Source organism: Cynara cardunculus (assembly GCF_001531365.2).
Source record: "Cynara cardunculus var. scolymus isolate 2C chromosome LG 2, CcrdV1, whole genome shotgun sequence".
Lineage (NCBI taxonomy): Eukaryota > Viridiplantae > Streptophyta > Magnoliopsida > Asterales > Asteraceae > Cynara > Cynara cardunculus.
The window spans coordinates 1575142-1593627 of NC_037529.1; the positions used below are offsets into that span (position 1 = coordinate 1575142).

General features: G+C 34.0%; 3 protein-coding genes across 4 annotated transcripts; 2 read left to right on the forward strand and 1 right to left on the reverse strand.

Moving 5' to 3' along the window:
* Positions 1 to 3568: 3568 nt before the first annotated feature.
* Positions 3569 to 7363, forward strand: LOC112506818 (2-methyl-6-phytyl-1,4-hydroquinone methyltransferase, chloroplastic-like). 2 transcript variants are annotated; one of them, XM_025111101.1, is made up of 4 exons: positions 3569 to 3769; positions 4006 to 4657; positions 5861 to 6167; positions 7054 to 7363. In XM_025111101.1, exons 2-4 carry the CDS (start codon positions 4089 to 4091, stop codon positions 7207 to 7209), a joined length of 1032 nt encoding a protein of 343 aa, XP_024966869.1. In that variant the 5' UTR covers positions 3569 to 3769; positions 4006 to 4088; the 3' UTR covers positions 7210 to 7363. The 2 variants fall into 2 exon arrangements, with proteins under 2 accessions (XP_024966869.1, XP_024966868.1); XM_025111100.1 differs by having other exon boundaries at positions 3603 to 3769; positions 3984 to 4657.
* Positions 7364 to 8402: 1039 nt separating this feature from the next.
* On the forward strand, positions 8403 to 11350 carry LOC112508128 (ammonium transporter 3 member 1-like). The gene is made up of 3 exons (XM_025112911.1): positions 8403 to 9002; positions 10005 to 10290; positions 10806 to 11350. The coding sequence occupies exons 1-3, from the start codon at positions 8403 to 8405 to the stop codon at positions 11348 to 11350; spliced, it is 1431 nt and encodes a 476-aa protein (XP_024968679.1).
* A 2265-nt stretch (positions 11351 to 13615) lies between these two features.
* Positions 13616 to 17767, reverse strand: LOC112504521 (beta-carotene isomerase D27, chloroplastic-like). Its single transcript, XM_025108462.1, has 7 exons — positions 17512 to 17767; positions 17141 to 17280; positions 16284 to 16376; positions 16040 to 16101; positions 15144 to 15250; positions 14958 to 15050; positions 13616 to 13656 (listed from the first exon to the last, which is right to left on the reverse strand). The coding sequence occupies exons 1-7, from the start codon at positions 17765 to 17767 to the stop codon at positions 13616 to 13618; spliced, it is 792 nt and encodes a 263-aa protein (XP_024964230.1).
* Between the last annotated feature and the right edge of the window lie 719 nt (positions 17768 to 18486).

The following is an 18486-nucleotide window of genomic DNA, read 5'->3' on the forward strand; positions in this document are numbered from 1 at the left end:
TGTTTTCAGCATCAAGCTAACATACGTATTTGTATTTATGTTCATTAACTCTATTTAATATATGGTATAAATAGGTAGTTATGGGATGCAGTTAAGGATTGACAGTTAATACMTGTTCCTTGATGGAAGGAACCGTTACATCCCTTGTGGCGCCATTTTGAGATTAAAATACAGAAGTCAATCCTGGTGTTTCATTCTCCCGCAAGAACACAAAAAGGACTCTGTATCTGTCCCATCCAGAGGAGTACTCCAGTGTGTATCTGCAGAAGAACATGGAACAAAATCAGAACACAGCAKCTACATCTTCTGGTCAAGGTTAGTGTTTAATCATATTGCTTTAGATCAATAGATTCACAATCTGATGGATTTACTGTTTTATGGAAAACAAAAGTCTTACATTAATTCCTCTGTTTGTTAGTATTCAGATACTTCGTTGTTATAATTTGGTGCTGGATATGTTATACATTAAGGGATTGTTTACTAAATGTTTATCGGATAAGTGCTTGCTCAGTGTCATTGTCACTTGCTTTAGTGGGTAGCATGGTAAAAAACCAAAAATCTTATTCGGTAAAAGACATATAAATAATCGTTAATCTTACCTGATAAGCGCTTACCGGGTAAAATATGCTTACTCACAATCAATTYTGATAGCTTAAAATGTTACACAATAAAGTAAGTGAGAGAGGTCACTATTGCAGATAAACGCTTATCCGGTAAGCATTTGGTAAATAGTCCATAAATTTAACTTTTGTGTACATTTAAAAATGTGAAACTTAGGTTAAAAGTATATTTTGTTGTTCATATTTAACTGTCTCTCACATTTGGTGTTTGGTTCRATTTTTTGACTCGTCACATATCGTATATATATAGAAGGTTTTTTTTTATCGGTCGTAATTCCGTATTCACAGCAAGTGTTCAACGGAAAATTAAGAACATTTATAACAAGAACTATAAACTGAAACCAAAGGGTATTTAACGGTATTGTAGTCTTTGGCCTCCTAGAAGGTCAGAGGTTCAAACCTCATTAAAAGTGAGGAGGGTGTGTAAATTTATTTGTTGCATTTGTCGTATATAAATATTATATACTTAAAAAAACTATAAAATAAAGAAATAGAAGATTTAAAAAAAATCTCACTCCAAAACGGTCAGACATAATGACTATTTATCAGTATATTTTTCTTCAGTTCTCATATCAAACAACACACAAGTATCAATTAAGTAAAGAGCAAATTGCATGAAAAAAATAATGTACTTTAACTTGATTCATATACTTTCAAAACTTCCATTTTGATACATAAGATGTTAAATTTTAAACATTTAAGTACTCRGGTAACCGGTTGAAGCATTTAACCGGTTACCATGTTGATGTAACGAGTGATGAGATGAAATTAGGGTGAATAACAAATAATATTGAGTTTGATACCACATCACTCGCCACATCAGCATGGTAAACCGGTTAATGCTTCAACCGGTTACCCGAGTACTTAAATATTTAAAACTTTACATCTTAGGTACCAAAATGAAAATTTTGAAAATACGTTAGTCAAAATATGAATCAAATTAAAGTACGTTGTTTTTCATGCAATTTACCCTTAATTAAATCATATATAGTTTTTAGTGTGTAATGTGTATATAGAGGCTAAATCGAATGGGAACCACAAAAATTTTGAGAACCAGAGAACCGATCTAAGCTTTAATTTGGTTTTGATCCTATGGTTTTAATTGAAAGTTGTTATATTTAAAAAAAAAAAGGCATAATCTTTATTTAAGTAACAAGATTCGCTAGATGAAACATAAAAATTTATTCACCATATGAAACACACATATTCACTAGGTGAAACACATACTCACCATGTTATTTCACCTCATGAAACTGAATACAATTTTCATGAATATGTTATTTCACCTCATGAAATCCAAACATTAGTGTTCATATATATATATAGGGGCCTATTCAAAGGAGAACTGAGTTGTTTATGGTAACTGTGATAACCAATATTAACCACAAATCAATAGATAAATTAAGAAATTTATAAATTTAGTAATTTTCATATCTAATCTATTTCATCCCATGAAATCAAACGAAACTGAAATCGGAAATTCGCAAATTGATTTTGTATCGTTGGAAAATCGATTCAAAATTTGTGAATTAGGACATGTAACATAATTCTTCGGTCAAGCGAAGGATGACGAGATACTGGCGATGCTTGGTGCGAGTGTATCAAGAAAATCTACTTTGATTGATGCTTTGGCGAATCAAGTTGCAAAAGGAAGTTTGAAAGGACAATGACTTTTGAACGACAAACAGTTAGTTGTCGAGATTATTGAAGGTATATTGATAAAGACAAAAGAACTTGAATTGATGCACAGTGGAAACCATTTTACCATTTTGTCGTTATAGATTATGCAAACCCATTACATTGCAACACGTTACTTCTAGAAACTCACCTTTCATATTGAACCTATTACAAGAATGGAAGACATATTATTGTACAGCTAAAACGGAAATACTTGTTGGAGGTGCACAAAGAAGAAAAGGGGGTAATAAAGATTTTCAGGTTTTGGGTGTTTGTAATCTAAAAATCGATTACGAGTAACAATCTGGAGTTGAACCTAAAGTGCAAAATGCTGAAGATCGATTATGAGAAGTACGATTTCAAGGTTTGGGTGTTTATTGATTGGAGTTGTAGGTGGGTGGCTAACGATGGGGTGGGATGGTTACAGGTTAAGTCGTTGAGGGGGCAGGGTTCACGATGCCGGAAATGGGGATGCCGATTAGAGCCGCAAATTGGGGGGGAGGGGGAGGTAGGGTTATAATATTTAAATATATATTAAAAATGGGTAAGGGGCCGTCTATTAAATACTTACTTGGTAAGTGCTTACCGGATAAATTTCTTTATCGGATGAATATGAGAAAGGTCAAGAATCTTACCTGGTAAGAGCAATGAAAATGATAAAGAGTCTTACCCGGTAAGTAAGGATGACGACTTTTACCTATTAACTTGTTGCATTCAATATGTCTTGATGTATTAAAATCTTACGTATCAAAATAAAGTATAATGCTGAATCCTATCGGTAAACATTTACCGGATAAACATTTAGGTAAACGGCCCCTTACTTGGTAAGTGCTTATCGGTAAAATTTAACACTATTATTTACTTACCGGGTAAGATTTTAGTCTACCAAAACGACATCGTATGCAACGATTTATCCGGTAAGCGCTTGGTAAGAGTCGTGGCCCTCACTTACCGGGTAAGACTCTTGGTCATTCTCTCGTTCTTACTGAGTAAGATTCTTGGTCTTTGCCATATTCATGCGGTGAGGTAATGTTACTTGGTAAACACTTACGAGGTAATCGTTTGGTAAACGACCCCTAATCCCTAATTTTATTGTAGTTAACGAAAATAGATAACGGTCATTAGTGAAAGAACTGAAAACCAAACGATTTTAATACATACAAAATATATAAAGAACATGGACTTGTTTTGTCATAAATAAAAAATGTGAGGGACTAAATCCAAAATTTACACATTTCGTATATTTTTGCGAAAAATATCATCAACCACATGATATTTGTAATCTAGCCATAGCCTCGATAACAGTTCTACGGCTGTGTAGTGTGTACCTGTGGTGTGTGGTCTCTCCAACACCTACCATCCCAACGTCACACTTTCTTCGCCACAAATTTGTGATTTGATTCATCAATGTGCTTATCAACTTATCAATTTGCTTCCGATCGTTCATCATCAATTGTGATTTGAGTCAATTGGTAAGCTCTGTTTCTTCATTTTCTCACGAACCCTAACATCCTCCAAATTTTGCATGCAATAATTTTGAACTGAATCCTTACAATATCAGGTTCGAGATTTAGTTTTTTAAATCGACATTGCTTAATTTTTGAAATTTGTGGATGTAAACTCAAATTCACTACTTTTTTCGGTCTGAGTTATTGTTAAAATCTTAATTTGTGAATATGAACTCAAGTTTACAAGTTTTCACATCTAGGGTTTTGCTGAACTCTTGAATTGATAAGTTCAAACTAAGGATTGCGAGTTTTCTGCATCTGGTTTATTGCTTATTGGACAATAATGGCTTCTTCAATGCTGTATGGAGCTGAAAATCTTGCAATTGTAAGAGGAAGAATAGCCCCAAATGGATTAGGGTTTAATGGGTCAGAATTACATGGAAGAAAGAGTCTTCCCAAAATCAATTTGGTTTTTGGGAATTCCAATTTGAGAAGTAGAACCCTAGTTTTACCCAAATGCAGTGTTTCTGTTCCAAGGCCAGCTTCACAGCCTAGATTCATCCAACACAAAAAAGAGGCATTTTGGTTCTATAGGTTTTTGTCAATTGTGTATGATCATGTGATAAACCCTGGTCATTGGACCGAAGATATGAGAGACGAAGCATTAGAACCGGCTGATCTCCATAGCCGGAATATGATTGTGGTGGATGTTGGTGGAGGTACAGGGTTCACAACTTTGGGTATTGTGAAAAATGTTGATGCTAAGAATGTTACCATTTTGGATCAATCACCCCACCAGCTTGCGAAAGCGAAGCAAAAGGAGCCGTTGAAGGAATGCAAGATCATTGAAGGAGATGCTGAGGATCTTCCATTCAAAACCGACTATGCCGATAGATATGTATCTGCCGGAAGGTATATATATATATATATATATATAATATGTACACACGCACTCGAACTTCATCTTGTGTTTTTCCTTGTCTGCATTTGTTGATGATACCTCTTTTAGATGGAGTCATCATATTGTACTTTGTTGTAAACTAACCATTATTCTTGTAAAAATGCAACAAAAAGACAGGTTCCTAAGAATGAGCGATTTTGGACAGATTGTATATATATAGGGTCAGGTTAAGGGAAAACTGCAAAAATAATAATATGAAAAACCGAGGAACACCCTAGCAACCATTCATTTGTACGGTATGCAAATGCACATGTGCAGACAAATTACTTACAAATTATGGGGGTTTTCCCCTGAACCTCATTCTCTCTCTCTCTCTCTCTCTCTATATATATATATACACACACACACACAAAAAAAAAAAAACCATTACACTTGATAGTATTTGTCTGAGGGGATGTTTACCAAATGTTTACCTAGGTAAATGTTTACTAAATCACATTACCTTACCGGATGCATATGGCAAGGACCAAAAATCTTAGCGGTAAGAACAAAGGCAAGGACCGAAGGTCTTACCCGGTAAGTGCGGAAGACGACTCTTACCACGGTTAGTGCTTACCTGGTAAGTTGTTCCATAGATATCGTTTTGTTGGACTAAAGTCCTACTTGATAAGTAAGTTATAATGTTGAATTATGCCGGTAAGCGTTTGGTAAACGGCCCCTAAGTCATTCATTTCTGGCGAAGTATTTTTGGCCTTTCTATGCATTTTTACAGAAATAATGGTCTGGGTGGCGATCCTCTGTCAATTTGAATTATTATTTTTATGGAACATCAATAGGGTGAGGCTTTTTTATCACCAAGGGGAAGTTCAAATGAGAACCATAAAATTTTTGAGAACATAATGAATAATCATGAATATTCAGTATGAATATCATGCATTTTCGGTATGAATAATTATCATCATGATATCTATCACAACATTCATCATGGATAAAACATGAATAGTTGGTTCCCAGGTTTTCACAATAGTTGCACTTCTCATTTGAACCTGCGTCTAGCACACTAATAGAACCTTATTCTCGGAACAGTAGTCAAACTTGAAGCACCATGCTTTTTAAGTTTCAGACACGAAATTTAAAACGTTTTTGTGTTCTTAGAGATCGGAACTTCTCTAACAATCTTACGGGTTCGGGCTGTGTGGTTCTTTTTCTTGCAGCATCGAGTACTGGCCGGACCCACAACGAGGCATCAAAGAAGCATACAGGGTTCTAAAGATAGGAGGAAAGGCATGTCTAATTGGCCCTGTCTATCCCACGTATTGGTTATCTCGTTTCTTTGCAGACATGTGGATGCTCTTTCCAAAAGAGGAAGAGTACATCGAGTGGTTCGAAAAAGCTGGATTCAAAGATGTCAAAATCAAGAGGATCGGCCCAAAATGGTATCGTGGGGTGCGTCGCCATGGTTTGATCATGGGGTGCTCTGTTACTGGAGTCAAACCCGCATCAGGGGATTCACCGTTGGAGGTAATGTCTTCTTACTCATTAGCCATCTGTAAAAGGTCTTCTGTGCGTTTGATATGCGGGATAGGACAATGCAAAAACTCGTTGCTCCATGTTTTGCGTGATATTAGATTCGAGTAGGACAAAAATGCAATTTTTGCCGTCCCACCAAAATAGATAGAACAAAAATAAGGAGATGGAACAGGATTGGTAAATTACTAAACTACCATGCAAACCTTTGAGCATTCTTTCACGAGCTTACCTCACTCTCACCCGACCGGTCCTGTTTGCCTACCAAATGCTTGAGTATGTCTAACTTCTAATAGTCATGTTTGGTGAAAACTAGTTATAAAATGACCTAAAAGAATATATTGAAAAATGACTTGATTTTAACGTATAAGGGGCATAATTGGAAAAAAGTGGAAAAAGATAGAAGTCCTAGAGCTTATTGAAAAGCTATATGAAGTAGTGGTTGGTTGTTAAGCTAGTTGTTGACCGATAACCTAGTTGTAAGACCTAAAAGGATATGTTGAAAAATTACTCAATTTTATTGTATAGGTTGGGCATAATTGGAAAAAAGTGGGGAAAATGTGGAAAGGTCTTTGAAAAGCTATCTGAAGTTGCGGTTGGTTGTTGAGCTAGTTGTTGACTGATAAACTAGTCATGACTAGTAAAAACTATTTGATAAGTTAGATGACAATGTAAAATGACCTAAAAGGACAAGTTGAAAAATTACGTAATTCTAACACGTAAAGGGCATAATCGGAAAAAAGTGAAAAAGAACTCCTGGAGTTCATTGAAAAGCTATTCAAAGCGATTTTCTTCAAAAAGCTAGCTTGTAAGCTAGTTTATGGCTTACCAAACGAGACTTTTTCATTTTGTGTTTATTTATTATTATCGTCTGTTGCAGCTCGGCCCCAAAGTAGAGGACATCGAGAAGCCCGTGAACCCATTCGTGTTTCTGGCCCGCTTTCTTCTGGGAGCCATGGCTGGAGTCTACTATGTGCTGGTCCCTGTTTACATGTGGCTCAAGGACCAAATTGTCCCAAAAGGTCAACCAATCTGAGAGATGGCTAGTTGCTTTCTGGTTTGTATCCTCATGATTTTCTGGTTTTCAATTTTAACTTCAAAACTGTGGTTTGTGAATGTCTCTTAGAATTCAAGCACTCTGTTTTCTCTTTGAAGTATTTGACCATTAAGCTTTACAATTTTGTGCAAAATTGTTGTGGGTTCGATACAAGCTTTTGGGTGGGGTCGGGTCGGGTCGGGCTCGTGAACTTGTCGAACGTGTTCAATGAGGCGCGTCCAATTGGATGAGTAAATTACGGTTTTTGTGCTCGTGGTTTGTTAATAATTTCGATTTGTCTCCTTGTGGTTTAGAAGTTATGATTTTCGTTTCTATGGCTTGTAGTTTATTGCTATTTTCGTTTTTGGACTAATTTCTAACTTTAAAGTACAAGAGACTAAAACAGTAAAAAAAATTGTAAACCACATGGACCACCGGACTGTTACAAACTGTAAGGATAAACACTGCAATTTCTAAATCATAGGAATGAAAAAATCTCAAATGTTTAACAAACCACATGAACTAACTTAATATAAATAATATTATCTTATTTTTGTAAAAATAATATTTTTATATACTTAATCAACAATTAAATATTTTAGTTAAATTTATAAAGTAAATTACGATTTTGTCCCTGTGGTTTATTAAAAGTTGCAATTTTGTCATATGGTTTAAAAATTGTGGTTTTCGTCTCTATGGTTTGTAATTCATTGCTATTTTCGTTCTTATAATTTACAATATATTGTTGTTTCGGTTCTTGTGATTTACAACTTTGTACTGTTTTGGTCCCTTGTACTTAAAGACAAAAATTAATCCAAAGATGAAAATAACAATAAATTGCAAACCATAAGGATGAAAATTGAAAATGTTAACAAACCACAGGGACTAAAACCAATTTACTCTAATTTATATTATTAAATTAAACTGTATATAAAAATCCGTCTATTCTCCTTGGGCTCTCCGTTCTCAACAAATGCAAACAAGTGAACAACTCATCCCCATACATATATACATCTCTTATCGCCTTTCTTAGCTATTCAAATTCCCCATTTTACCCCCATGTCGACATCAAAAACACATACCACGTAGGGGCATTTTGGTAAATTCACATGTTTTTATACCGAATCGTCTTATATATTGACCTACTAGCCATTTTTCAGAATCCGAAAACAAGTGTATATTCAAAGAATATTATGTCATTCGAGCTTCCATCAAACCTCCTTCCAAATGAAGCGAGCCCCGAGTGGTTGAACAAAGGTGACAACGCTTGGCAAATGACCGCGGCCACGATGGTCGGTCTACAAAGCGTCCCGGGATTAGTCATATTGTACGGTAGCATTGTTAAGAAGAAATGGGCCATAAACTCGTGTTTCATGGCACTTTTCGCCTTTGCTGCAGTACTGGTGTGTTGGGTTGGTTGGGGATACCAGATGTCATTTGGTTCGGACCCATTTCTACCCATTCTAGGAAGACCCGGTTTCGCATCACTACGTGCTAGTTACCTAGTCGAAAAAGCGTTTACTGGAAAATTGCCGAACGCGACGATGGTGTTTTTTCAGTTTGTTTTTGCCGCAATCACGTTGATCTTGATAGCCGGTGCTTTGTTGGGGAGGATGAATTTCTACGCGTGGATGGTGTTTGTTCCAGTTTGGCTCACGTGCTCGTATACCGTTGGCGCGTATAGCATATGGTGTCCGACCGGTTGGTTGGCCAAGAAAGGGATCATCGACTATTCTGGTGGTTACGTTATTCATCTATCTTCTGGAATTGCTGGTATCACCGCGGCTTATTGGGTAATTTTATCTATCGTTATTGTTGATTGAGATATAGTGGGTTTGATAATAAATTAAATACAAATTATGGAAATGTTACAAACCATACAAATCAATCTCAACGTTCCATCTGGTCTAACAAATATCTGGTTTCATAAATATATCGATTGTTTCCTAATATAAACCGTTGATCATAATTAATTAACTCTAATCATTTTTCATAAATATTCGAATCATAATAAATGAACGTTCATCATTCCATTAACCATTTTAATTGATTGGTTTGTACGTTTTGTAGCATTTCCATGGTTTGTATTTGATTTCTCCTCTACTGGATTATATATACATATATGTGTTACAATAAGTTTATAGAACGTTTTTGGACATCTTAACAAGTTTTTTAAAACATTTTTTAAATAAAACATATAATTAATCTTTTTATGTGATATTACTAGAAAAAATGTCTTATAAAAATAAGTGTAATGTAAAAAAACTAACATGACATTTTATTTCAATAGTGTTCCAAAAAAATTGTTAAGACGCCAAAATACGTCATAACATGCTATTGTAAAACATTTATATAGGTCACACAATTATTTGATCTTAAAAGGTTGTTAATTTACCTCTTAATGGTTCCAGTAAGAGGCAACATCTGAATCGTTAAGACTCTTAAGAGGTGAATCTTGTTTGGCAAAAAAAAGGTTTGTCTTTTAATGGTTCTAAAACTCTCTGAATGATTTTGTATCATGGGCCTCCCTTAACCGTTCAGCGCCTTAATTTCATTGTAAACAATTACCATACAATTATATTTTATTTTGCAATATATCATTAAAGTCTCTTAATCATTCTGCACCAGACCATTCAGCAACTGTCAAACAGCTCGTAAGTCTTATAAAGGAGGAATTAAAACATTTAGACATCTTTTACGGCATATAAAGCCGATTTTGTTGTAATATTAAATATCTTTTTTTGTCGCATAATGAAATTTGCCGAAAAACGTTTTGCTCGATGTGGTGATCATAGGTCGGACCGAGGGAAAGTAAGGATCGTGAGAGGTTTCCTCCGAACAACATACTGTTGATGCTTTTAGGGGCAGGACTACTATGGATGGGTTGGACCGGGTTCAACGGGGGCGATCCTTATATGGCAAGTCGGGATGCATCACTAGCGGTCCTTAACACACACCTGTGTGCGGCCACGAGCCTCCTAACATGGCTCATGCTCGATATCTTGTTCTTTGAAAAGCCATCAGTTATTGGTGCCACTCAAGGAATGATCACCGGCCTCGTATGCATCACCCCGGCCGCAGGTAACACTTACCCAATTTAAATAACGAAAATACTGATACAAATACAATCAAATTGGCTTTATAGAATGCCAAATATGTTTAAATGTTCTATTAGACTGCTTTATATAACAACTTTTCACGACAATTTTCAAATAAAGTGTCATATTGTAACATTTTTATATAAGAGGTACAATTGTTTGGTTATATACTCGTATAGACTTATGGGCTATTTGGTTAGTTTTTCATTAAGTCATATATGGATAAAGATGCCTATGTAGATTAATCTGTCTGAGAAGATTTTTGTTTGGGGGGGATTTTTTACATAGATGAAAATAATGTGTTTTCTAATTGGGAGGGACAAGTTTTGGAAGAAAAAAAACTTGGTTTTCTGAATGAAGCTCCCCCCGAAGCTTACCGGATAAGCTATTTTATATACCATTAAGCTACTACAAAACAGTCATTGTCCTAAGCTCATTAAGCTGCTAATAAACAAACTCAAGTGTTTTGATTGTCTTATAAAATCGTTTATTGAACAGGGGTTGTGCAAGGCTGGGCAGCAATTATAATGGGATTGTTATCTGGTAGCATACCATGGTTCACCATGATGGTGGTACACAAGAAAGTGTCATTATTGAAAGAAATCGACGACACGATGGCAGTGTTCCACACCCATGCAGTGGCGGGGTCGCTAGGTGGTTTTCTAACCGGTTTGTTTGCCGAGCCACGGCTAAACCGTATTTTCTACGACGTAACCGATGGGTGGCAACATTACATAGGGCTCATTTACGGCTTAAAGATGGGACTCCCGAGGGCTGGACTCCGTCAAATTGGCATTCAGATGCTTGGAATACTGTTCGTGGTGGTCTGGAACGTTGTCGTAACTAGCTTGATTTGTATCGCGATTAGGGTTGTGATCCCTCTTAGGTTAAGTGACGAAGAGTTGGAGATCGGGGATGAGGAGGTGCACGGGGAGAGTGCGTATGCGTTGTGGGGGGATGGGGAGAAATTCGAGAATTCAAAGCGTAATTCCGCTCATGGGTTTGATGAGTTTTCAGTAAAGGAAGGAAGTAATTTCCGATAACGCTTTACGTGAAGTTGAAATTTGTAAATCTGATGCAATATTGTTCTAATAAAATTGTACCATGATCTTCTTCATAGCAACTTATAAATATAACGAGCAAGTTTGGAAGAGACTGATCGAGAATTTTTTTCAAGTCGCGAAATCATTTGACTATAACTGAAGACACTGTATATATTTTTCTTAAAATCACCATTGATCTGATCTCTTGGTTAATTTTCTGTTTTTTTGTATATGAGGTCCTGTATTCGAGTATTTTATTAAAAAAACTTTTAAAACATAATAAATTTGAAACTAAAAGCTAAAACTAAGAAAATAGAAAAAATGACAATCAGATCCGTGTCTGAAAGGGGAGAAAAGACCGAAGAAACCAACGCTAACGGAAGAAACTTAGGGACCGTTTACCAAACGCTTACCCGGGTAAGCGCTTACCAAGTCAAATTACCTTATCGAAATAATATGACAAAAACCAATAATCTTACCTGGTAAGAGCGAGACTAGGAACAAGAGTCTTACGTGGTAAGTGAAGGCGACGACTCTTACCACGGTAAGAATTTATCAGGTAAATTATTGCATACGGTGCCGTTTTAGTGGATTAAAATCTTACTCAATAAGTAAGTAATAATGTTAAATTTTACAGATAAACACTTATCGAGTAAATTTTTGGTAAACGACTCCTCATTTTTATTGTAACTCAGGAAATATACGTCTACACATAACACACTTACACCCAATAAGATATTTTCCTCTTGAGCTCGCATCTTTGGATTAATGACTATCACATCCCTGGACTTTTTTTCTTTCATTTTTTACACCTTTAGCCCCTACCTTGAACCATCTATTACTTTTTAGGTTAAAAATTAAGGTGTTACAAAAATGTTGGTTAAATAATTTTGAATTAATCACGTGTACTTGTACAATTATATTTGCACAAAAACTTTGATTACAACCGGCCCCACATAGAATCCATTTTTAAGAAAATAAATGTAAAAGTGTATTTTCTTGCTCACTCAACAGATTAGGCTAATGAAGAGTCTCAGATGGAACCCATAACTTGTTTTGTATTTGGTCAAAATTGCATCATCCATTTGTCAACTGAGTTAAACGTCAAAAGCAATTATGTATGTATGTATGTATGTATGTATGTATGTATGTATGTATGTATGTATGTAAAGGAGGTTTACTTTGCAAACTAATAATTTTTCATTTTGCTCATTTTTTTTTTGTAATTATAAGAGGTTGATTAATCATTTTTATTGGGGAGGGTGTTAATCATGGATATTATCATTTTTATTATTTTAATTTTAGAGAAATACATGAAACAGTTTCATTAAGTATTATATGAAACAATTTCATAACCATATATGAAACAACTTAATCAAAAAAAGTATTATATGAGACAATTTCACAAGATTAAACAATTTCATAATTTTTTTTATAAGATTAAACAATGAAATCGACGGATGAGGACGGTTTGCACGGTTTGCACAAATTGGGTGGTTTGCATTTGATTACTACTCTATATATGTGTGTATGTATGTACGTACGTACGTACATATGTATATATAGATAGATAGATAGAGAGAGAAATGATATATATTTTATAAACTCTACCATTAATACAAACCATATAAACCAATTATTTGAGAAATTTATAAAAATGATGAGAGTTTATTCATCATGATTTGAATATTTATGTAATATTATCAGAGTTCATTTATTATAATCAACATTTTATATAAAAAAACAATTGAAATATTCATTGAATCAGATACATATAAGTTCAATAGTAAACTCATTTTCGATTGTGAACCAGGCGACAAAGAAGAACGCGACACATGTTTGTAGCGTCCACATTCAATATGAACAACAAAGATGAATGTTCATGAACTATTCATGATGAATAATACAACATTCATGATCACATATTCATCATGAATGATACATTATTCATGATGAATAATTTATGAAGGTGTAAGACACATGTCACGCTCTCCTTTGTCTCTCAATTCACAACTGAAAATCGGTTTTCATTTAAACCCATCTCTCTCTCTCTCTCTCTCTATATATATATATATATATATGAGAAAAAAAATCTAGACACAACTATAATGGATTAAATAACATAAAATACCCAAATTTTTTATATAAAAATAACAATTTCATAGAGAAAATATTAATATTTCGTCGAATTAAAATTAAAATTGAAATAAAATATTCCTTTGTTTTCACTGCTTTACTTTCTACACCGCTTCATGTCCTTGGGCCTCAGCTAATGCACCTTGTATCATGCTTGTTTTTCACATCACCTATACACAAAAAGAGACCAATATGTGAATAAAGATGGTGATTTTATTTGCCCCGTCCCGATCTGGTAAAGAATCCGGCTCACTCGACTCGAATGGGGACGGGGATTTCTCGCTAAAACGGGTCCTGGGGCCGGGCTGGAAATCTCCGGTAGACTCAAACTGGGGTTGGGGTCGGAGCCGGGGATCCTTGGTAGACTCAAACTAACGGATATTTTTCATGGGGTTTGACTGGGGACGAGATGTTAATCTCTATACCCGCCGGGTACCGGGCCGGGGCTAGGGCCGGGGCTAGGGCCGGAGGTTGTTACTAAAAACAAGGCGAGCACACCCCGGTTTCCATGTAGGTCCGACAATTGGTAAAATACTGTTTCGACCTCTCAACGGCTTATACAGACATGATAAATCCTTCCGTCCATCATGTGATTAGGAAATGAAAACAAAGATGAAAAAAATATGAAGCAGAAAAACGGGGAAATCTTTTGTTTCACAACTGAACCAAGACACCCTATATATACACTTTAGACAGCTATAAAATGAGACTTGTTTATTTTTTTCAAAATTATCTTTTAATATCTCTGAAATCTAATTCATTCAGACGTTTGGGTATTAAGAGTGTTTGTTTAATTTTTAAAATAAGAGTTTAAAATCTTTAAATGTCTTCTGAAATTTTAAGTGGTAAATGTATCCCTTAATATCTCTTAATCCTAATCCGCCCTCTATCACATGGTTAATATTTTGGGGGCTGGAAGAGATTTGTTAGCAAAAAAAAAATATCATCATTTATACTTTTGTAAATAAACAATTTATCTTTTATATTTTTGCACTAGTTTGACTGATTCAGACTTCAGACGTAAAAACAAACAATCTTACTGATCCAGATTTCAGACTTCAGGACCATCTCTTATAAATCAGAAGTGAAATCAGACTTCAACACCTGTTAAAAAACAAACGCCACCTAACTAAGTGACATTACAACTAACTAACTAGCTCAATCTAACAAAAAGACCCAATACTTTAGAACTTTGGCTTCTTACAGGATCAAAAAGACTTGTTAATTTAACATAATTAAACCAAAATTAGTCAGTATATTCTACTTAAAAGTAGGATCTGAAGGGTAAGATGTATGCAGACATGTTTTCTATTATAAAGGGCAAAAATACTGTTTTTTGCAAAAACCCCGTTACGTTAATCAAATCCGAAATGTAGTATGTTCAGATTTGTTTTGTAGTGAGCAAGTGAGGTTTTTCCCTTGAGGGGTAATAACAGAAAGAATAGCCAAAGAAGTTTAGGGAGGTATTTACATAGTTTGTAGCATGGTTGCTTAAACGCCGGATCATCTTGTGGTGATGGAGGCTCCTGTCCGAAGATCATCTCACAGCTCATATCATCAAAATCTGTAATGATCACCGTATAATTTACTGTTATTTTGATTTATGATTGATAATACTGTATTTGTGATGGATTTTAATTTGATTCCGTATACTTACTAGGAACCATGTTGATTGGGATGCCAAAAGAGTTCTTGATGAACTCTTGTGACGGCATCTTGCAGAGATTAGTGCACATTCCTGCACAATTAGTCGATTCTAGAAACCTGAATTCAATCAATTGTTATCGTTGTTAGAATAACCTAGAAGTGTACTCGCACAATGCAACCAGATACATCTTGATTTTATGTGTTTTGTTTTTTTTTTTGTCTTAGTCGATGTTATAATATGATTTTATGTGGTTTTGAGAAAACGATAATGTTTTTATTTTTGAATAAAATATAAATATGAATATATCATAAAAAATAAACTAAAAATATTGATATTGTTACCAGACTAACTATTTAAAATTTCTCATTTTTTATGTATTTCTTTAATTCATTTTTTTATTTTTATTTAATAATATAATTTTTTATAAAGATAATAATTAAGTATTTTTTTTGTAAGGGTGTCCGCGCCAAAGCCCGACTAATCCCCGACAATTTTGGAGGCTAAACATGGCCCCTCATAAATGTCGCTAACACTCCCCTCCCAGGACTTGAACTCGGGTTCATGACTATGTCATGCCCAAGCCTTACCACTAGGTTCATAATTAAGTATTTTGTTAGAACTCAATGATTATCCTAATAATATATTAGTTTTTTTATATTTAAAATGAAATGTTTATTCTCTATTTGATTATATTTATCTGAAGTTAGTTACACTAATTCAAACATAAAGCTTTAATAAGTTATACTTACCCACAATTTACTTGTAATATTAAATTTTAAATAATATACATCAATAAATAGTACTTCATGCATAAAAATGAATTTTAAGAGTTTTTTGTCAAATGCTTTATAATATAGTATAGATAGAATATGACAGTATAAATCTTATTTCTTATGTATATGTACCTGCATTTCTTTACGTGGACAACATTTTTCTCTTTATGCCCTTCAAACTCAGACTCTGTTACCTTTGATTCAAAAACACAGTAAATGACATGTGTTAAGATAAGCAAAATCTCTTCATATTACTTTATAAAAGAATCATCAGATAAAAAATACAGGTTCCAACATATATAAAAGAAAAAAAATTATGTCCAAGTCTAACTGATGTGAGACTTCAACAACAAATATAAGAACTTTAAAGTGATACCTCACAAGGACCAACAAGCCACGGGAAGAAGATAGTGGTGAAGGTTGCAAAGTACTCCCTTGAGAACTTGGAAGGTGGCATCATATTTTTTATCTGTTCGATACTCGTACAACAATACAAATTAAATTTAAATTTAAATTAATATTTTTCATTTGAAAAGTTGTTTTATACAGTTTTTTCAAATAATTTTCATTTTTTTTGGAAAGCATCACAAATAATAGAGTTCAATAATTTTCAAAAAGAAAATTACATAAAAAAATAACGTACTTTAATTTGATTTTTATTTTGGATAACGTACTTTTAAAACCTCCATTTTGGTATCTAAGATGTAAAATTTTAAATATTTAAGTACACAGGTAACCAGTTGAAGACTAATTTTAGATTAAAAAATCAATGCGACTAATCACGTTAGCAAATAATACTGAATTGGATACCACATCACTCGCCACATCAGCATGATAATCGGTTAATGCTTCAATCAGTTACCTGAGTACTTAAATGTTTAAAACTTTACATCTTAAATACCAAAAATGAAAGTTTTAAAAGTACGTTGCCCAAAATAGAAATTAAATTAAAGTACGTTATTTTTTATTGCAATTCACCTTTTTTTTCAATTATATTAGAGACATAATTAACTTCCAAAATTTGAGATTCTGAAAATTAGGTTATTTAAAATATGAATAAAAAATATACTTTTTTATTTTTTTTGCAAATTTTTTATCTTTTATTTATATTTTAAAAGAGATATGAGAATCGACTATTTTAGTGCTTAAATAATTCAAAAAAAGAATCGTGATGCCATTTGGCGTTCGGCTAAACGCATCAAAACGACAAGAACAAGGAAAAAAAAGACTTGCCAGAAAGGCGACAGGCCACGGAATTGCAGTCTGAAGAGCCTTCACGACAAGTTGGCGTTGTTTGATCGGGTCAAAGCTCCGGAAAACCGCTCTGGCCGCCACCACCAAGCTCTCATACCCGCTCTCCTCGTTTCTCAATTCTGCATTTTAACCCCACAACAAAATTAGAAATTCAAACCCGACACCTATTATTTCATGAGACAACACGTAACCCAATTTTCCAACAAATTTAAATCATAATTAAGCCATGTAAAAAAAATGATCATGTGATTAAATAAAAGTGGCTTACAGGGTCTTATAAGAATATATAAACAAGATAACATGATACAATATTATTTCAAGATATTACAGAAAACTAGTAATGAACAAACCAGCAGAGTCTTGGACAGCTTTGGAGAGGTGATTAATGGCAATATGATCAAACCAATTGTCGTTATAGACTGTCTTTATTGGAATAGTAACTGTATTATAACTGCTTGTAGTCTCTGTCTTCAAACCGTTAGTAGAAGTGGACGGTGTTAATACAGATACAACCGTAAGACGATTACACTTTGGCCAACGAGCTGTTGGCGGCACAAAGGACGTTATTCTGATCGTGGCCGGGGTTGAAAAAATGGTGGTTTCCATGGATTATGAGAAAAGTATTGAGGTTGAAGAATAGATATATGGATACATATATATATATATATATATATATATATATATATATATATATGTATATATGTATGTGTGTATGCATAATAGATACAAAATAGGGACACAAGAGAATCTTAATAATCCTCTTGTTTGGATACCTCGTGCCCTCACTTTTATTCATTTGTTTATTGTTACGTCACATTTTAACACATGCTAGAAGTTAAAATGGTCCGGCTTAACAACCACTTATGAATTCTTACTTCTATTAATATAATATAATTTGGATAAAAAATTGATTACTGATAATTTTAACTGGTTTTATACAGAATTCGATTTTAAGGACACTAATGTAAGTGGACATTTTTTTAACTTACTAAGTGGTTACTGTTAGCAGGAAACGTCGCCCCACATATTCTTCCCAATTGTTTAACTTCTTATATTTGTTTTTAGTTTCTCGTTTTTTACGATAAAAAAGCTGAAGATTTACATAAAACATAAATTTTTTTATTATTCATGATAAATACACAAAACCCAACAGAGTCACGACTCTTTTGAGAAAAGTCATACATCGGCTTGACTTTAGATCACATATATATATATATATATATATATATATATATATATATGAGTGATCATATGAAAACCGCCTTCATTTGTGTAAACCGTGCAAACCACCTTCATCTGTCGATTTCATTGTTTAATCTTATGAA

Coding starts and splice junctions, on each gene's coding strand:
- LOC112506818 (XM_025111101.1), top strand. CDS start 4,089: ATGGCTTCTTCAATGCTGTATGGAGCTGAAAATCTTGCAATTGTAAGA. Junction 4,658..5,860: donor AGATATGTATCTGCCGGAAG/GTATATATATAT, acceptor TTTTTCTTGCAG/CATCGAGTACTGGCCGGACC. Junction 6,168..7,053: donor CAGGGGATTCACCGTTGGAG/GTAATGTCTTCT, acceptor CGTCTGTTGCAG/CTCGGCCCCAAAGTAGAGGA.
- LOC112508128 (XM_025112911.1), top strand. CDS start 8,403: ATGTCATTCGAGCTTCCATCAAACCTCCTTCCAAATGAAGCGAGCCCC. Junction 9,003..10,004: donor GTATCACCGCGGCTTATTGG/GTAATTTTATCT, acceptor TGGTGATCATAG/GTCGGACCGAGGGAAAGTAA. Junction 10,291..10,805: donor ATGCATCACCCCGGCCGCAG/GTAACACTTACC, acceptor TTTATTGAACAG/GGGTTGTGCAAGGCTGGGCA.
- LOC112504521 (XM_025108462.1), bottom strand. CDS start 17,767: ATGGAAACCACCATTTTTTCAACCCCGGCCACGATCAGAATAACGTCC. Junction 17,281..17,511: donor AGCTGTCCAAGACTCTGCTG/GTTTGTTCATTA, acceptor GTTAAAATGCAG/AATTGAGAAACGAGGAGAGC. Junction 15,251..16,039: donor GTCCACGTAAAGAAATGCAG/GTACATATACAT, acceptor GATTGAATTCAG/GTTTCTAGAATCGACTAATT.